General features: G+C 37.5%; 1 protein-coding gene across 2 annotated transcripts; it reads left to right on the top strand.

The window, feature by feature from the left end:
* The first annotated feature begins 995 nt into the window (after positions 1–995).
* LOC113119813 (WAS/WASL-interacting protein family member 2-like) lies at positions 996–16,973 on the top strand. 2 transcript variants are annotated; one of them, XR_003294521.1, is made up of 9 exons: positions 996–1,110; positions 2,195–2,303; positions 2,450–2,582; positions 2,669–2,779; positions 3,542–4,204; positions 6,443–6,646; positions 7,453–7,554; positions 14,279–16,303; positions 16,844–16,973. XR_003294521.1 is itself a non-coding variant. In XM_026289481.1 (8 exons), the coding sequence occupies exons 2-8, from the start codon at positions 2,262–2,264 to the stop codon at positions 14,317–14,319; spliced, it is 1,296 nt and encodes a 431-aa protein (XP_026145266.1). In that variant the 5' UTR covers positions 996–1,110; positions 2,195–2,261; the 3' UTR covers positions 14,320–16,972. The 2 variants fall into 2 exon arrangements, 1 of the variants encoding a protein (XP_026145266.1); XM_026289481.1 differs by having other exon boundaries at positions 14,279–16,972.
* Positions 16,974–17,048: the final 75 nt, after the last annotated feature.

Here is a 17,048-nt window from a genome sequence, read left to right on the forward strand (position 1 = left end):
ATCTTCATACAATAAATGACCCACTTATCCAGGCTTGCATTTACTGTTTCGTTGAAGCAGTTGTAATATATAAAAGTCAGTTCAAAAAGTAAATTATTTGCTAAGATTACCAAATAATCTACTGACACTCCAGCCTAAGGCTTATATGGCAAGTTTTACTTGCTGAACCCTTTTATCACACACATAATGTAACCTAAATTTTATGTTGTGGAAGTTGTTTTTTAATAGTCGAGCCTAGATGCTAAGAAAGCATAGTACGCATGTGACGCATAGTAAGTAAGCTGATGTAATACCACAGACAATGTGCAGTTGTTTACTTGCAGTTAAAGCACATATGACTGTAATAAGGCATGCAAATCAAAATAGTACATCTTATAGCACCACCACGTGTCAACATTGGGCATTTCTGGTATTTAGGACACTTGCTGTTTTATTTCTTCCTCAGTATCATAAAATAGCATTGCTTGAATGAAATATAAACGAGAGTCTGCATTTGAGATTAGGGGATATTTTGGTAATACTTTATTAGGCGAAGCAAAACTAGTTATCATGCACGCATTTTGTGTGGACATCAGTTTCAGTGACATGATGTTGGTAAGATTATAATATGGCTACATTTAATTATCTGCGAATAATCAGATTTTGAAGCATTTGAAACAAAACATTCTCACAAAACCATTACGATATAAAGGAGGGCTTACTTCTTTTCTTTTCTTTTCTTTTTTTTTTTTTGCATCATGTGTAAATGTGATTTACCACCAAAAATTACCATGTTCACAAGGTCTAAAAACTGGAAATTCAATATAATAATATATAATAATAAATATGTATATTTTTTGTTGCGAAAAATAGTACGAGTTAAGCAAGGATTATAGCAAAAATAGAAACCCAAACATTATAATCCCAAGCACTCAGATTTTCGCAGCTCTGTGTGCAATAATGTAATAAAGATGGCTCTTTTAAAATAATAAAACATTATCACACCAAAACGTACAGTGACGTAATTTCCGGTTTGAACGGCGGAGCATCAGCGAATCACGGCGATTGACGCGCGATATCATGTCTGAAGGGAACCCGGTTTGCGAAAACATCGGACATTGTGGGGGAAAAGTAGGCACAAACATTGTATTACTTCATTACATAAACACGTTATGTCAGGTTTGTCCGAAGGATCTTTTTTTCCACGCACCGTCGGCAGGTGTTGACGTGATAGACGCACCTGCCCAGCGCGAGGACAAGCTTAGCTAAGGCTAAATTCGAGCTAATTCAAAATACAAATGAATGTGGAAATAAAACACGAGACATACATTTCACAGTCATCTGATGAGCAATGATTAATGATTTTGTCGTCAGCGAAATGAGTTGAAAAGAGTAAGTTAAAGTTATACGGGTCAAACGGTCGTAGTCTGCAGGCCGTGTTGTTTACATCCAAATTAATCCAGTTTCATTTGAGTTACCAAAGTAACTACACTCATTTATTGTGTATCATCTGCTTCGTTTATTCTAGTCATCACAGGCATCAAAAATGCGAATGTCCCATTCACATTTATATGTTTTACAGTTATAACAATTGTAGTTTCCATTCTGTTTTTTTTTTTTTTTTTGAGAGAAAGAAATACTGATAATACTCTGTTAAGTTAAAGTCATGAGCTGTCAGATGTAACAGATGTGTGTCGTTGTCAGCTTGTTATCTTATTAAATAATTGGATTATAATTAAATGCTGAAGAATATGGATCAGTGACTGCTTGTTTGTAATGACAGACATCTGGGTTGTCTGTTTGGAACTTGGATAATATATGTGCACCACTTTCCAAAAACTTTCACTTTCCAAAATTGACAGTAAAGGCACTTATAATGATACAAAAGTTTCGAATAAATGATATTCTAATTAACTTTCTTTGAATCAGGAAAATAAAAAATTATCAGTTTCCACAAAAATATGAAGCAGCACAAATGTTTTCAACATTGATAATATAAAGAAACGCTCGTTGAGCCGAAGCATCACATGAATAAAATACATTTTAAAATATATTTAAATAGAAAACAGCTGTAATAATATTTTAGGGTTTTACTGTTCTTACTGCATGTTTCATGGGGAAATTATGCCTAGTTTATTCGAGTAAACCTAAATGCAAACACACATTTTATATGTATGTAATCAGTTTGATTGACAATTATTTTCTGTTTCTATAGGTGACCGTCTTCACAAAGTTTTAATTGTCCAATACTCTTAGCTGTAAACACCGGACAGAGATCCAAGATGCCCATTCCTCCCCCTCCCCCTCCTCCCACCCTTAGCCAGGTAAGTACTCTCTCTTTGGCAGGTAACTTTATTAGGAACTGCAAAACCTCACCTCGAAAATATTCACAGCATGCTCAATGCAAACTTCAAATGCCTCTGTGAAAACTTGACCTGAACAAATAAAGGAACACACTATTTATCCACAGGCAAACACAACCCCTCCCAAGCTGAGCCGAGATGAAACGAAGGGCAGAGGGGCATTGCTCTCTGATATCTGCAAAGGGACCAAGCTGAAGAAAGTTGGCGTTGTCAATGACAGGAGTGCACCTTTGATTGAGAGTAAGTGGAGGACTCATGAGAATTGCATGAAATTGATAGGTCAGCAAATGTGGGATATCACTGAATTTTTTTTTTTTTTTTTTCAGAGCCGAAAGGAAGTGGCGGAGGCGTGTCCAGCAGTGGAGGGTCTTCTGCCGTGGTCCAGCCAGTGGGAGGGCTATTTCAGGGTGGCGTCCCAAAATTACGATCTGTAGGAGGTGTGGTGATAATTAAAAATGTTGTCTATTTAAAGTGGTGGTTCTCAATAGGGCTGTGCGATTAATCGAAATTGTCATAAAATCACAATAAAATCAAAATTGATCAAAGAAATTGCGATAGTTTTTTTTTTTTTTTTTTTTTGTCCATATCGCAAAGGAATAGTTAATCCAAATATGTAATTGTCTTAACACCCTCTGTTGTGCTCAATATGCTCAAAAAACTAGACTGAATTTGACCCAGGTTATTATGCCGTGGGATGTGTTTCCTATACATGGATATTAAAACTGACCTCAACAAATACATTTCCCAAAAGGCTTTGACTTTGTTGAGTAAACATGAGCACTGCACGTTTCAAAATAAAAATGCGGCACATGTGTTTTATATCACAATACGTCTGAAAGAAAACCAGCTGTCTTCAGAAAATGTTTAATCTTGTATGTCATACCTGATAAAGCAGCGTTTGTGAGCTCAGTGCTGCTTTTTGTACAGCCGTTACCGGGGAAAACTTTATTCCTTTCTATTTTGTGCATGTACAAATCATGGAACCTTTTGTGGAATGGAAAGATACCATGGATCTTAAAGGTTCTTCATCGAACCATAGATGCCAAAAAACAACCTTTACTTTTAAGAATGTGTAGATTTCATACTTAGTTTTTTCAAATATGTTCTTATTCATTCTGTACTAATCCGTTTTCTAAAAATATGATTGATATTTAATTATTGTGCCAGTGTTTCTCAGATATGAACCGGTTGTGTTGCAGATGGTGCAGCAGGCCGGTCTGCATTGCACCCTCCCGGCACTCGTTCTGCTGCACCTCGCCCAGCCGGCAGCCACGATGACCCCGACAGTCCCTCTCAGCAGGCCTCTCCAGAGTCTGGCCGTTCCCAGAGACCGTCCCTGCCTGATCTCTCCCGTTCCCCTGGTGGAGGAAGCAGCCCGTCTACAGGCATGAAGCACAGCTCTTCTGCCCCACCTCCACCACCCCCCATGTCTCGGCGTGGAAATGCTCCTCCTGCTCCATCGCAGAAAGCCAATGCGCCCTTGTACAATCGCGAAAAGCCACTTCCGCCAACTCCAGGGCAGCGAGGACCTTCTCCAGCGCTGGTGCGTGAAAACGCACCACCTCCACCTGTGAAACCACCTCCGTCACCTGCGAGCAGCCGCTCGTCTTCATCCTCCTCTTCCTCCCTGGCCCCGCCGCCGCCCCCATACCGTCAGCAGTCAGGGGTTTCCAATGGCCCCTCCAGTCCTGTGAATGAGGATTCCCCCCAACTGCCCCAGAGACACAACTCGCTCAGCAAGAAGCCTTCAGCAGGTGGACACACACCGACACGTGGACATGCGCCGCCTCCACCACCATCACCCACCCCGCAGGCCGCCAGACCCCCTCCTCCAGCACGAGAGCCCCCGGGACGAGGAGCAGGTGAGCTCTATTGTCTGTGACATTTATATAATTTACAATTGTTTTTTTGTTTTTTTTACTACACTACTCTCGGAAATAGAGAAGTAAAAATATAAATGTTGTGAAATATTATTACAACTTAAATGGAGCAGCATTTCAGCAGAACAGCATTTATTTGAAATCTAAATCTTTTGTAGCACTACAAATGCCTTTACTTTCACTTTTGATTGTTTGATTCAATGCAACTTTGTGGAGTAAAAGTATTAATAAATAAATATATATGTACGTCACACACACACACACACACACACACACAGGTCTTGACATTAACGCTTGTCTGGGACAAGTGGATTTTGTAAAGGGGCAAGTGAAAGAGAATTTTACTTGCCTGACCGGACAAGTAACCTGATCAAAATTTGAATAACAAACAATAAATAGGGCTGCACTGAAACTTTGGCGGGAATGATTATGATTTTATTACTTTCAGTGTAAACCATGACTAATAATGGATAACGTATAAACAGTATCAAGGTCGCCTCAGTTCAGACTCCGGAGAATTATTAATTTTTGAACGAGTCAATTATTCAGTGAGCCTTTTAAAAAAAATGGTTACTTGCTTCATTTATTGAATGAATCAGCCGTTTAACCCCTTAACTGTCACTCAAATTTTTGAACATTGACTTTGTAGTGCACGATCCAAACTTACATTTTTATACTTCATGAATGAAAATATTTTCTAACATGATATTGATGTACCATTTATGTGATAATGCAATGTCTGATTTTAAAATGGGTTTTAAAGGATGAATTTAGCAATTTTAAGTTTTCAGTCGATATATAATTTTTGATGATTTCTAAAATGTGATAGAGAAAAAGGCAACAAAGAAGTCCAGTTATAATTTAGTTTTTTGAGGGTGCACTCTTGTCATAAATTAATCGATTACTTTTCCTACATAATTTGTAACAAAAAACATTGGAAGAATATATATTTGGGAGTCTTAGACCTTTCCAACAATGTATAGTTTGTCAAGATTAGATTAGATTTAATTGTAATATAGTGAAGTAAATGTAGGCGTCACACAGAGTGGACGGGTGACAGTTAACAGGTTTTAAACGATCGGTTGAATCAATGAAAATTCATTTCATATTTTAAAGTATCATTGCATTTTTACAACATTTCATATTTGTCTGTCAGTAAAGTAAAACATTAATCTAATAACAATATGTGATGAGTGGGGCGAGGCCGAAAACCGTGGGAACGGAGCGAGAGCCCCACTCTTCACATAATATTTTATGCATTTGGACAGATGGAGTTAGTTGATACTGATTTCATTTGAATAGTAACAACCATACAGTGTCGTCTTATTCTAATGTAATATATTGATCACATGTAAGAATTCTACGTAAATAAAGACATGTACATTTAATCAGTTTAGGAAAATATTGTCCTACCTTCATAGAGTTAAAAAGTGTAACAGCAATCAATTTAAGGCAAATATCAAAAAGTAAAAAAAGTGATACCTGATAGAGCACTGATGAGACTGCTTCAGAATAAATGATTCCGTTTCTCAATTTGTGTAATGTTGTAAAATAAAACGATATAGAATTATATGGCATATAAATATTATTTATAAATGTTTGAATTGTTTTAATAGGTTATGATGACATGTTTGTAATGTTTATGGTTCACTGGCTGCTGCTCATGCTGTGATTATACGTTCAGTTAAGCAAGAATGCAGCACGTCTCAGTACTCATACAGGTGTGTTCTGTGTTCTCACGTCCTTCCTACTTCATTCTTCTAAGAAAGCTCCACGAGAACTCAAGTCTGTTCTTTGCATTCTTGGAATTGAAAAACAGTCAATATTTATTATTTAACTTATGTTTAACACATAAGTAGAATTTTGAAGCTTCTGTTTTTCATACATCTGTCATTGTAATCACATCTCTCCGTTTCCTTACAGGACACCACAAAATCACTATAGATATAGATTATAACAATAAGGCCCTTTTATTCTGAGTCATGATTATATTTGTGTAAGGAATGGATCGAAATGTAAGCATTTATTCACATAACTTCGTCATAATATCAAAAAAGTTGGATGGGGCATGTCAACCCCAGATTAAACCTCACTCAAAGCTGTCATATCGAGTTGAACTGTGGTGCATGAGAAATATAATTTTAAATGATTTATCTATTGATGTTTGTCTTTTAGTTATTTGCTGGTTGTTTCAACATAAATGTATCTTTCTTTAACTAGCTCCTCCAGTTCCTGGGCAGCCATCACGAAATGGTCGGGATGCTCCTCCGCCGCCGCCTCCTCCTCACCGGACTCATGGCACTAGCTCGGATGTCCCAAGCCGAGGCAAGCCCCCTCCTCCCCCCTCCCGCACACCAGCCGGACCCCCGCCCCCTCCCCCGCCCATCCGCAATGGACACACTTCCATTTCCCGTTCCTTTGTAGGTGAGTCCTTCATGCTCACTCTCACCCTGCACCTGTCCTCACATCCTCATTTTATCATCCTCCGTTCATATAGAGAGGAGGATTTTTTCTCCAAATTTAAGCGTTGGCTCTGCATTCATCTCCTTGCGCAAGAGATGGCTTTGTCATGTGAATTACAGAAACACACTCACAGTGGCCCGTCTTTATTCTTGGGCCCTGGTATTGTGCAAAATATATATAAAGTTATAAGTTATAAATCTAGAAATATTCAGATTAATTTTCGTATAAAAACAAGTTACTCATAAAATGAGTTGACAGGCATCCGCAGTTGCAGCTGTTACTGAGTCACTGCATATTTAGTGTATGATGATGCTAACAAGATAATTGCTCTAAATAATTTGCCTCAATGTATTTTTAGACAATCTAGTGGCATTATTAGGCATGTGCTCACCCTTTCTTAGATCATCAATAATGTAATTATGTGGTGTTGCAAAATATTGGCATTTTATACATTTTTAAGCATTTAGCAGACATTCTTATCCAGAGTATAAACAGTAGTATTGTGAATTTATTTTAATTTAAACCTTGAGTGTCAAATGATCCTTCAGAAATCATTCTAATATGCCGATTTGCTGCTCAAGAAACATTTATTATCAATGTTGAAAACAGTCGTGCTGTTTAATATTTTTTGTGGAAACCGATAGATTTAGTTCAAACATCATGATAAATGTCTTCCCTGTCACTTTTGATCAATGTAATGTGTCCTGCTGAATAAAGTATATTTTAAAAATGCTATACACATTTTTTTTATTTGTCTCTTCCATCAGATGATTTTGAGTCCAAGTATTCTTTTCATCCTCTGGATGACTTCCCTCCTCCAGAAGAGTATAGACACTTCACTAAGATATACCCAAGCAAAGCTAACAGAGGTAAGTCCCAAGAAATTAACATTTCAATCTAGCAGTTTTGTTCAGAAAAACCACAAGCTTCAACAAATGCATGTAATGCATCTGACAGTGAGCACAAAGCCTCCTTTGATCACTCGTATGCTTTCAGGAGCTTGTGTAAAGAGAACTGCTGCATGCTTTTCATCTTCAGTAGGTTTTAGGGGTGTCAAAATTAATCAGTGCATTGCGATGCATACATGGACGATTCTTCATCAGTGCAGTAATAGACCACAATCAATTATAGCCTATTGACGTAATTCGTATACACGCTTGTCACGTGAGTATTAAATATACACTCCAGTTTTACATCTGTGCTTGGCATTTTCCCCACATATGGAGACTGTTGCAGTGGCTTCATTGCACAGAATAACCACAGAGTTCCACTCGCTGCATTTTATTTTTTTACTTTAGATACGCTTTAATTTCTGCCTTTTGGAATGCAGTAGGTATTAGATGCTCGACGCTTCGTGTTTGTTTGTCCTGAAGCTTGCGGCTGCATTTAAATGCACTTGCATCTCTGAATACTTTTATGATTCGAAAATAGTGTGTAAACAGTCAGTTATGTATTCAGAACACGACAAAACAACCGATATGTGTAAACGGATCTGTGCATTAGTGTGAATGCAGTCTATTAAAGCTGCCACTGTTTATGAACATTAATGCTAAGGAAAAAAGAAAAAACCATTACTATGTTTGTCTGTAAACTTTTGTATTCTTAAAAACACTGTTATACTGAAAGTGCTTTTTGTTTATCCCTTGTAATCGTCTTTTCTCACCTTCATTTCTTTATATTTGCTTGTATGTTTCAAAGCTATATTACTTTGTCTAATTCTTAACAATAATTAATTATTTAATTTAACGTAATTATTTTTAAAAGTAGCCTGTTTATATAATTTAACAAAAATGCACAAAATAAATTTGATATAACCGTGATATTGAATTGAATCGTTGACATGATAATTCAATTCAAGTTTATTTGTATAGCGCTTTTTACAATACAAATTGTTACAAAGCAACTTTACAGAAAAATTTCTACAATATTTATTAATAGCTTATAAGTGGTGACTGTCAGTCTGTGCACATATGACAGGATTTGTAGAAAAACCAAAAAACCAGGTGAAACTTGAAGCGCACAAATCATTCTTATTTGACAACAAAAAATAAGCACAAAAAAACGTGCAAAGCAGTTTCCCGATTTGTTAAATAACAATGGAGCCAAATTATATTGAAACTGCGGTGTGATGAAATAGAGAAAAAAAAAGGTGATTTCCCCAACACCCCCTTCTCACTAGGTTATTAACACTGTTGTAGTTTCATTCAGAAGTTGATGCAACTTTACAGTTGTAAGATTGCACTTTTTTTCTTACAGACTGTACCAAAAACTTACAGTTGTAATTATATTAGTAGTTTATAAAATAATTTACGTTGCAGTAAGAGATTGCAACTTAAATATTCTGTGATTTAGTATGTTCACTTATCATAGGAAGTAATAAGAAATTACTCTTTACATCAAGGTAGTAGCCTAGTGAGAAAAGGTGTTGGTGGAATCACCTTTCTTTCTCTTTTTCATCAAACCGCAATTTTTGCTAGTTCACACAATTTCATCGCATAAAATTGCAAAAAATATCCCGCATATTCCATCGCATTTTTTTAAGAAAACATTCCGCAAAATCAAGGATTTTTGCCCGCAACAATCACAAAAAAAAAAAAGTGTTAGTTCTGTTTGTTGATTCAGGGTTAGCATCATCTGAGGTCCTCTGAGGGTCAGCATCATCTCTTCTCAGGTGTTCTGTAAATCCCGTGGCAAAACATAGAAACAATTAGACACATCATTAGCATAGCTGCTGTTCCAACAAAGTAAAATTAATTAGTTTAACCCAAGCTAAAGAATAAGAATGCACATTTGATCAGATACAAACAATTTAAGATACATTATTCAAATGCTTGTCGAAAGAGATGCGTTTTTAATCTAGATTTAAACAGAGAGAGTGTGTCTGAAGCCCGAACATTATCAGGAAGGCTATTCCAGAGTTTGGGAGCCAAATGTAAAAAAGCTCTACCTCCTTTAGTGGACTTTGCTATCCTAGGAACGACCAAAAGTCCAGCGTTTTGTGACCTTAGGGTGTGTGATGGGTTGTAGCGTGGTAGAAGGCTAGTTAGGTACGCAGGAGCTAAACCATTTAGGGCCTTATAGTATAGTAATGATAATTTGTAACTGATACAGAACTTAATAGGTAGCCAGTGCAGAGACTGTAAAATTGGGGTAATATGATCATATTTTCTTGACCTTGTAAGGACTCTATCCGGTGCATTTTGGACTACCTTTACCTTGTTTATTGAAGAAGCAGGACAACCACCTAGAAGTGCATTACAATAGTCCAGTCTAGAGGTCATGAATGCATGAACTAGCTTTTCTGCATCAGAAAAAGGGTAACACATTTCATAGCTTGGCGATGTTTCTAAGATGGAAGAATGCTGTTTGAAGAAGTTGCGCTCTAATATAACACCCAGATTTTTGACTGTAGAGGAAGTAACACTACATCCGTCTAGTTGCAGATTGTAATCTACAAGATTTTGTGTAGTGTTTTGGTCCAATAATTAATATCTCTGTCTTATCTGAATTTAATTTGAGAAAATTATTGGTCATCCAATCTTTTACATCTCTGTCTTATCTGAATTTAATTTGAGAAAATTATTGGTCATCCAATCTTTTACATTTTTAAACACGCTCTGTTAGCTTAGATAATTTAGAGGTTTCATCTGGTCTTGTTGAGTTATATAGTGGAGTATCATCAGCAAAATGGTGGAAGCTAATTCCGTGTTTTCAAATAATATTACCAAGGGGCAACATGTATATTGAAAATAGAAGGAGACCTAGGACGGATCCTTGTGGCACTCCATATTTTACTGATGATAAATGAGATGACTCCCCATTTAAGTAAACAAAATGGTAGCGATCGGACAGGTAGGATCTAAACCATCTTAGAGCCTGCCCTTGAATACCTGTATAGTTTTGTATTCGATCTATGAGTATGTCATGCCCTATGGTGTCGAACGCTGCACAAAGATCAAGTAAAACTAGAAATGAGATGCAGCCTTGATCTGACGCAAGAAACAGGTCATTTGTAATTTTAACAAGTGCAGTTTCTGTGCTATGGTGGGGCCTGAAACCTGACTGAAATTCTTCATACAGATCGTTTGTTTGCAGGAAGGTGCTCAATTGAGCAGACACAACTTTTTTCAAAAATTTTAGACATAAATGGAAGATTTGAAATAGGCCTATAATTTGCCAGCTCACTAGGATCTAGTTTTGGTTTCTTAATAAGAGGCTTAATAACCACCAGCTTGAATGGTTTTGGGACGTTACCTAAAGATAACGACGAGTTAATGATATTGAGAAGCAGTTCTTTGGCTACAGGTAACAACTCTTTCAGTAATTTAGTGGGTACAGGATCTAATAAACATGTTGTTGGTTTAGATACAGTGCTAAGTTTATTTAGCTCTTCCTGTCCTTTATTTGTAAAGTACTGCAGTTTATCTTTGGGTGTGATGGATGAAACGGAAGTGTTAGACGCTGTAGAATCTACATTCGCTATTGTATTTCTAATCTATTTTATCAGTGAAGAAATTCATAAAGTCATTACTATTTATCGTTGGTGGAATATTTGAATCAGGTGGCTTCTGGTAATTTGTTAATTTAGCCACTGTGCTAAATAAAAACCTTGGATTGTTTTGGTTATTTTCTATGAGTTTGTGGATACGCTCTGCCCTAGCAGTTTTTAAAGCCTGTCCATAGCTGGACATACTGTATTTCCATGCAATTCTAAAAACTTCCAAGTTAGTTTTTCTCCATTTGCTTTCAAGACTACGAGCTACTTTCTTGAGAGTGTGAGTATTAGTGTTATACCATGGCACGGTACGTTTTTCCTCTAACCTTTTTCAATTTCATGGGGGCAACAGCTTCTAATGTATTAGAGAAAATAGTGCCCATGTTGTCAGTCATTTCGTCTAATTCATGTGTATTTTTGGGTACAAATACCAGTTGAGATAGATCAGGCAGGTTATTTGCAAATCTGTCTTTGTTGGCTGAAACAATAGTTCTGCCCAGACGGTAACGCTGAGAGATATAGTTAATATCAGTGATATGCAGCATGTACGATATAAGGAAATGGTCTGTAATATCATCACTTTGAGGTACTATATCTATAGCAGTAAGATCGATTCCATGAGATATAATTAAATCTAGTGTATGATTAAAACGATGAGTGGGCCCGGTGACATTTTGCTTGACTCCAAAAGAGTTTATTAGGTCAGTAAACGCAAGTCCTAATGTATCATTTGTATTATCAACGTGAATATTAAAATCTCCCATGATTAGCGCCTTTTCAACTGTAACCAGAAGGTCTGAGAGGAAATCTGCAAATTCTTTTAGGAATTCTGTATATGGCCCTGGTGGTCTATACACAGTAGCCAGAGCAAGAGATGCATTAGATTTCTTTTGCATGTCTGACAGTGTAACATTTAGCAGAAGTATTTAAAAAGAGTTAAACCTGTATCATGTTTTCTGGGTGACATTGAGAATATCACTATATATTGTTGCAACACCTCCGCCACGACCAGTCTGACGGGGCTCATGCTTATAACAGTAGTTTGGTGGAGTAGACTCGTTTAGACCAAAATAATCATTTGGTTTTAGCCAGGTTTCAGTCAAGCGGAGTACATCAAAACTATTATCTGTGATCATTTCATTTACAATAACTGCTTTGAGTGTGAGTAGGGCTGGGACAACGCGTCGAGGTCATCGATGACGTCGACGCAAAAAATGCGCATCGATTCGTCGACCTGTTTTTATTTCTCTAAAAACGTTTGCAAAACGTTTACCTTATGCGCGCTGAATATACGCGATGGCCGGATCAACATTCTGTCCAACGTTATATAACCAATCCAGTTTTTTTTTGCATTGATCTTTTTTTTTGGCAGCTGTCAAAGCCTTATTTGATCGATGAGTGATGTAGAATACAATGACTGTCAGGCTCGTACGAGAGACAGCCCCGGCTGCGCGCGCACTAACAGTCTTCAAACAACACGAGCGCTTCTTGCTCTCTCTCTCCCTTGTACATATTAATCAAAATCATTAAACACTATAGAAAAAGGGCGAAACAAAGTTTAACGCGCGCTCGCGTACTCAGTCTTCAAACTACACGAGCGCTGTCTTGCTCTCTCTCTCTCTCCCTCGTGCATATTAACCAAAATCATTAGACATGATAGAAAAAGGGCGGAACGGCAAAGTTTCACGTAGAGCATTCAGAGATTTTGTTTTGTCTCTATGACAGGCTGCTGGCTCCATTGTTAATTTTTTTTTTTTTTTTTTTTTTGGAAAAGCACTCTCTGTATTAGCTTAAAGCCCTCAAGTTTACATTGGTTACTGTATTCTTTAAATTGCTCTAAACAAGTATTTTGGGTGAGCTTTTTTATTGAATGCTAGACATCAAGTTGTTATTTTCATCTGAAAGAAGAACTTTTTTTTGTAAACTAGGCCCTATGTGTTCTGTAAGCTTGTTTCAGTAAGCTGTGTTTTCAAGGCTTTAAGGTTTTATTGAATGCTATCTCTATACAAGTGCAAAGTAATGCATTCTTAGTCTTTTATTTTGTAATTTTAAGAGAAATAAACATATATTGCAATGTTAAGGAATTCATGTTTTTTTCATTCAGATATGTAAATCAACATGTATAAATTGTTAGTAGTCAATTATAGATAATCGAATTCGAATTGGTCTGAAAAAATTAATCGTTAGATTAATCGATGCATCGAAAAAATAATCGCTAGATTAATAGTTTAAAAAATAATCGTTTATCCCAGCCCTAGGTGTGAGTGATTAATATTTATGAGCCCAAACTTTAAAAATTGTTTTTGTTCATTTACTTTACATGTTTCTGGTTTAATCACGATAAGATTTTTTCTAGATCCTACATTAAATTTATATTTTGACATCACTATTCGGGGAACAGACACAGTCTTAATAGGTTTTACAGTGCAAGTACTTTTAGCATTTAAGCGGGTGGAACAAAAATCATCATAATAGTTATCTGAGAATTGTCTTACTAGTCACATGGAGCGAAGTGTCCTGGAGATGTTGTCAGAGAGAAGCTCCGCTCCGACTCTGCTGGGGTGTAATCCATCAGCGCGAAACAGCCTAGGACGCTCCCAGAAAAGATTCCAGTTATTAACAAATAGCAGTTTCTGTTCTTTACACCATGACAATAACCATTCATTTCAAGCAACAAGTCTACTGAACTTTTCGTGTCCTCGTCGATACGTGGACAGTGGTCCTGACACGATAATCGTCGCCGCTGGCGTCGTGCTGCAAACCGTCTTGATCAGGCTGCTGAAGTCCCTCTTCAGCGTCTCCGTCTGCCGCAGCGTGGTGTCGTTAACCCCGGCGTGAAGCATGACCGCTCTGGGGCTCTCGTCGGCCTTCAGGATCGCGGGTATCTGCGCAGAAACATCGAGAACACGAGCACCAGGCAAACAATGAGTGTGCACTTTACCTTCGGCTAATTGTGAAACCAGTGCCGATTTACACCCCTAGTAGCTTGATCACACACCTGCTGAATGCTTTTGTCTGATGGCTATGATTTGGTTTTGGTACCATATCAAGAGTGATTTTTGTTCTTGGACTCATACATTTCTTTGTTTGTTCGACAGTAATGAGAGGAGCCCCTCCTTTGCCGCCTGTTGGGAGGTAAACACTGTGACCAGTCGCTTGGATTGCATCGGCGACGAGGGTTCTTCACACAGACCCATACGCTCATAAACAGACAATCTCACATGCACATCTAAAGACACAAAGCCTGCACCTTATTAACAGCCATTCGCCCATCGGATAACATTCCTCTACATTCAAGCAAGCTCCATTGTATCACCTTAGCCTGGTGCAGAAGGTTGTCTTCGCTCAGAAAAGAGTGAAATAAAGGAAAGTATTGCATTCCATCATCAATAACGGTTAACTATATTTAATTATTTTCCCTTGTATCTAGGTAGCACTGCACATTTGGTTGGATGTGCACTGACTTTCAGAACCTGTATGTAGGTAAAGCTCAGCACTTGAGATGGGAAGCGGAAAGCATGTCCCTGGAAAATGTCTTAACTACTACGTCAGGCAACATGTTCAGTGTTTTGTTGTTTGTTTTTCCTCTCATCCACTACCCCATGTTATGCACTGTGAATAATCACTCAGAGCAGAAAGCATCTGAGTGTGAGCCTAACTGTAAAAAAGTGTTCGATTTAGATGTTTTTGTCTTTTGTCCTGGTTGTGCCCCTTTCAGGGAACAGCCATTATCTTTAAGTTCTCTCAGGGGGTTTGTTGGGCTTCATTACCCTCCGGTAAGTTTGTGAACGAAAGGTCCAAAAGTGCCAACAGATGCTCTGCCATTAATAAATCAGCTCCTTCAGTCGCAGGGGCGCCCCCAAGGGGTGGCCACGGCTAGGATGATTTGCAGTGGGAACTTAATTTAAATGCAGAATGTAAATTCACAGTAGTTTGATAAGTGAAAAAAATGCAGCACCGGCTGCAGCCACCAAAAAAGATTGTAAATTAGCGCCATCAGAGTAGCTGCCCTTCCCCATCCAAACAAAACACAGTGTGCGCGCTTACATTAGGTGATGGTCTAAACTAGTGACTAGATCGTGTTTTGTTCCTGAATAAATCAACCGTTTAAATGATTCGGTTCAATCGCAATGACTCACTTATTATCAGTGATTCGCTGCCACCTACTGGAGGTTTTAAGTTTCTCATTTAAGGTACCTTTTCTTTTTTTTAAATATAATTTCAAACAGCAGATTTCAATGTTTTATGTATAAAATATCAGAACATTATTTATTCATGTGTAACGGCAGGTTAAAGTATTTAATGTCCCACAGAGCTGCATTAAACAGTGTAAAAACATCTAAATGGCACTTAAGATGCAGCCTCTGTTTCCTCTGCATTGCAAAGATCAATTTGGTTGATACTGATTGCATTTGCTTGGTAACAGCCCAAATGCAAGTATCTGACCTAAAAGATGCTGCACACTTTTAGAAAAAAAATAAGGTAAAACTAAAAAAATTAGGAGTCAGCTGTCAGTAAAATTAGAAATAAGATATCAGCACAATAACACACTCAGTAAAATATTGTCTAATTATCGTTATCGATAAAATCCCAGAAATCACAGAGAGATATTTTATTTTTATATATAGCAAATCCTTATTTTTTTCCTTTATTTTGATGTGCCACCCCAAGATTTACTGTGGCCTCCTTTGGCCACCCCTATTAATATTTCCTGGGGGCGCCACTGTTCAGTCGTAACACATCCTCCTTTGGGAAACCAGTAGGTCATTTATTCTAAAGATGGTCTATGGGATTTTTTTTTCAAGTTTGGAGTTGTCGTCCTGCAATAATCCTCGTACTTTGTGGCGCGTTGTTAATGCTGGCTTTTCCCGTTACAGAACGGCACGGCTATGCTGCTTGCACTGTTTGTGATCTGGCTGAATGCAGGCCTTGACCACATGGCGCCTTGGTGCATTTTAACAATGTATGAACTCGGTCTATAATATAAACGCTGGCTAAATTTGCATGTAAACCACAAAATTGCTTTAATTTTTTTCTGTTTTTAAACCGTGCATCTGCTGTTTAGATGACCAAGGGTTCTGGAACGGTTGTCTTATACTATACAGTATTACTGCATGAATATGGTAACTAGTCATTTCATTATCAGTCATGTTCATCTAGTGATGTTTGCAGTCAGTCTACCCATATAAGCTGCCACTGATAACAGTTTATCCACAGCTTGTTCAGTGTCATATCGTTCGATCTTCCTGTTTGTACGATTGTTTATTTTCCAGAGAATAGACTGCATTTCTGATCTATTCAGAATTATTCAAAAATGGAGTGTAGATTAGATGGGCAGGTGTGAACTGTTTTTCTCTCTCTCTCTCTCTCTCTCTCTCTCTCTCTGTTGTTCTGCCTTACATTTACAGATTAACATGTCGGTACGGGATTTGTAATAAAATAAATAAAATGTTGTATTTACAAGTACATAGATATGGTAGTGATAGTTATTAATCTATTTTTAAGTTGTAAAAAGCTTGTAATATAGTATTTCATGCAAACATAGGATTCAAATAAAGTCTTTTGACTAATTACTTGATGAAATGTCTTTGCACATGAAAATGGCTGAGGACGTTTTCTCAGACTAATACTTGTCTTTAATCGCCTTCTGTCTACTACTGCAGGTGTCAGTGAACGTGTCTTTAGAGGAGCATAACTTACTCACATTGAGAGAGAGGACTGTCATTGTCACCATTCCATGCTTAACTAAAGCCTGTCCACACCTGTTGAAATAAAGCTGAGGAAAAAAACAAGGCCTAAGAATGTCTGTGTCATTTTTCAGGAGTAGATTTTGACGTAATAGAAATTTTGCCAATATAAAAAAAAAAA

This window comes from Carassius auratus, chromosome 19 (genome assembly GCF_003368295.1).
Source record: "Carassius auratus strain Wakin chromosome 19, ASM336829v1, whole genome shotgun sequence".
In the NCBI taxonomy this organism is placed as follows: Eukaryota; Metazoa; Chordata; class Actinopteri; order Cypriniformes; family Cyprinidae; genus Carassius; species Carassius auratus.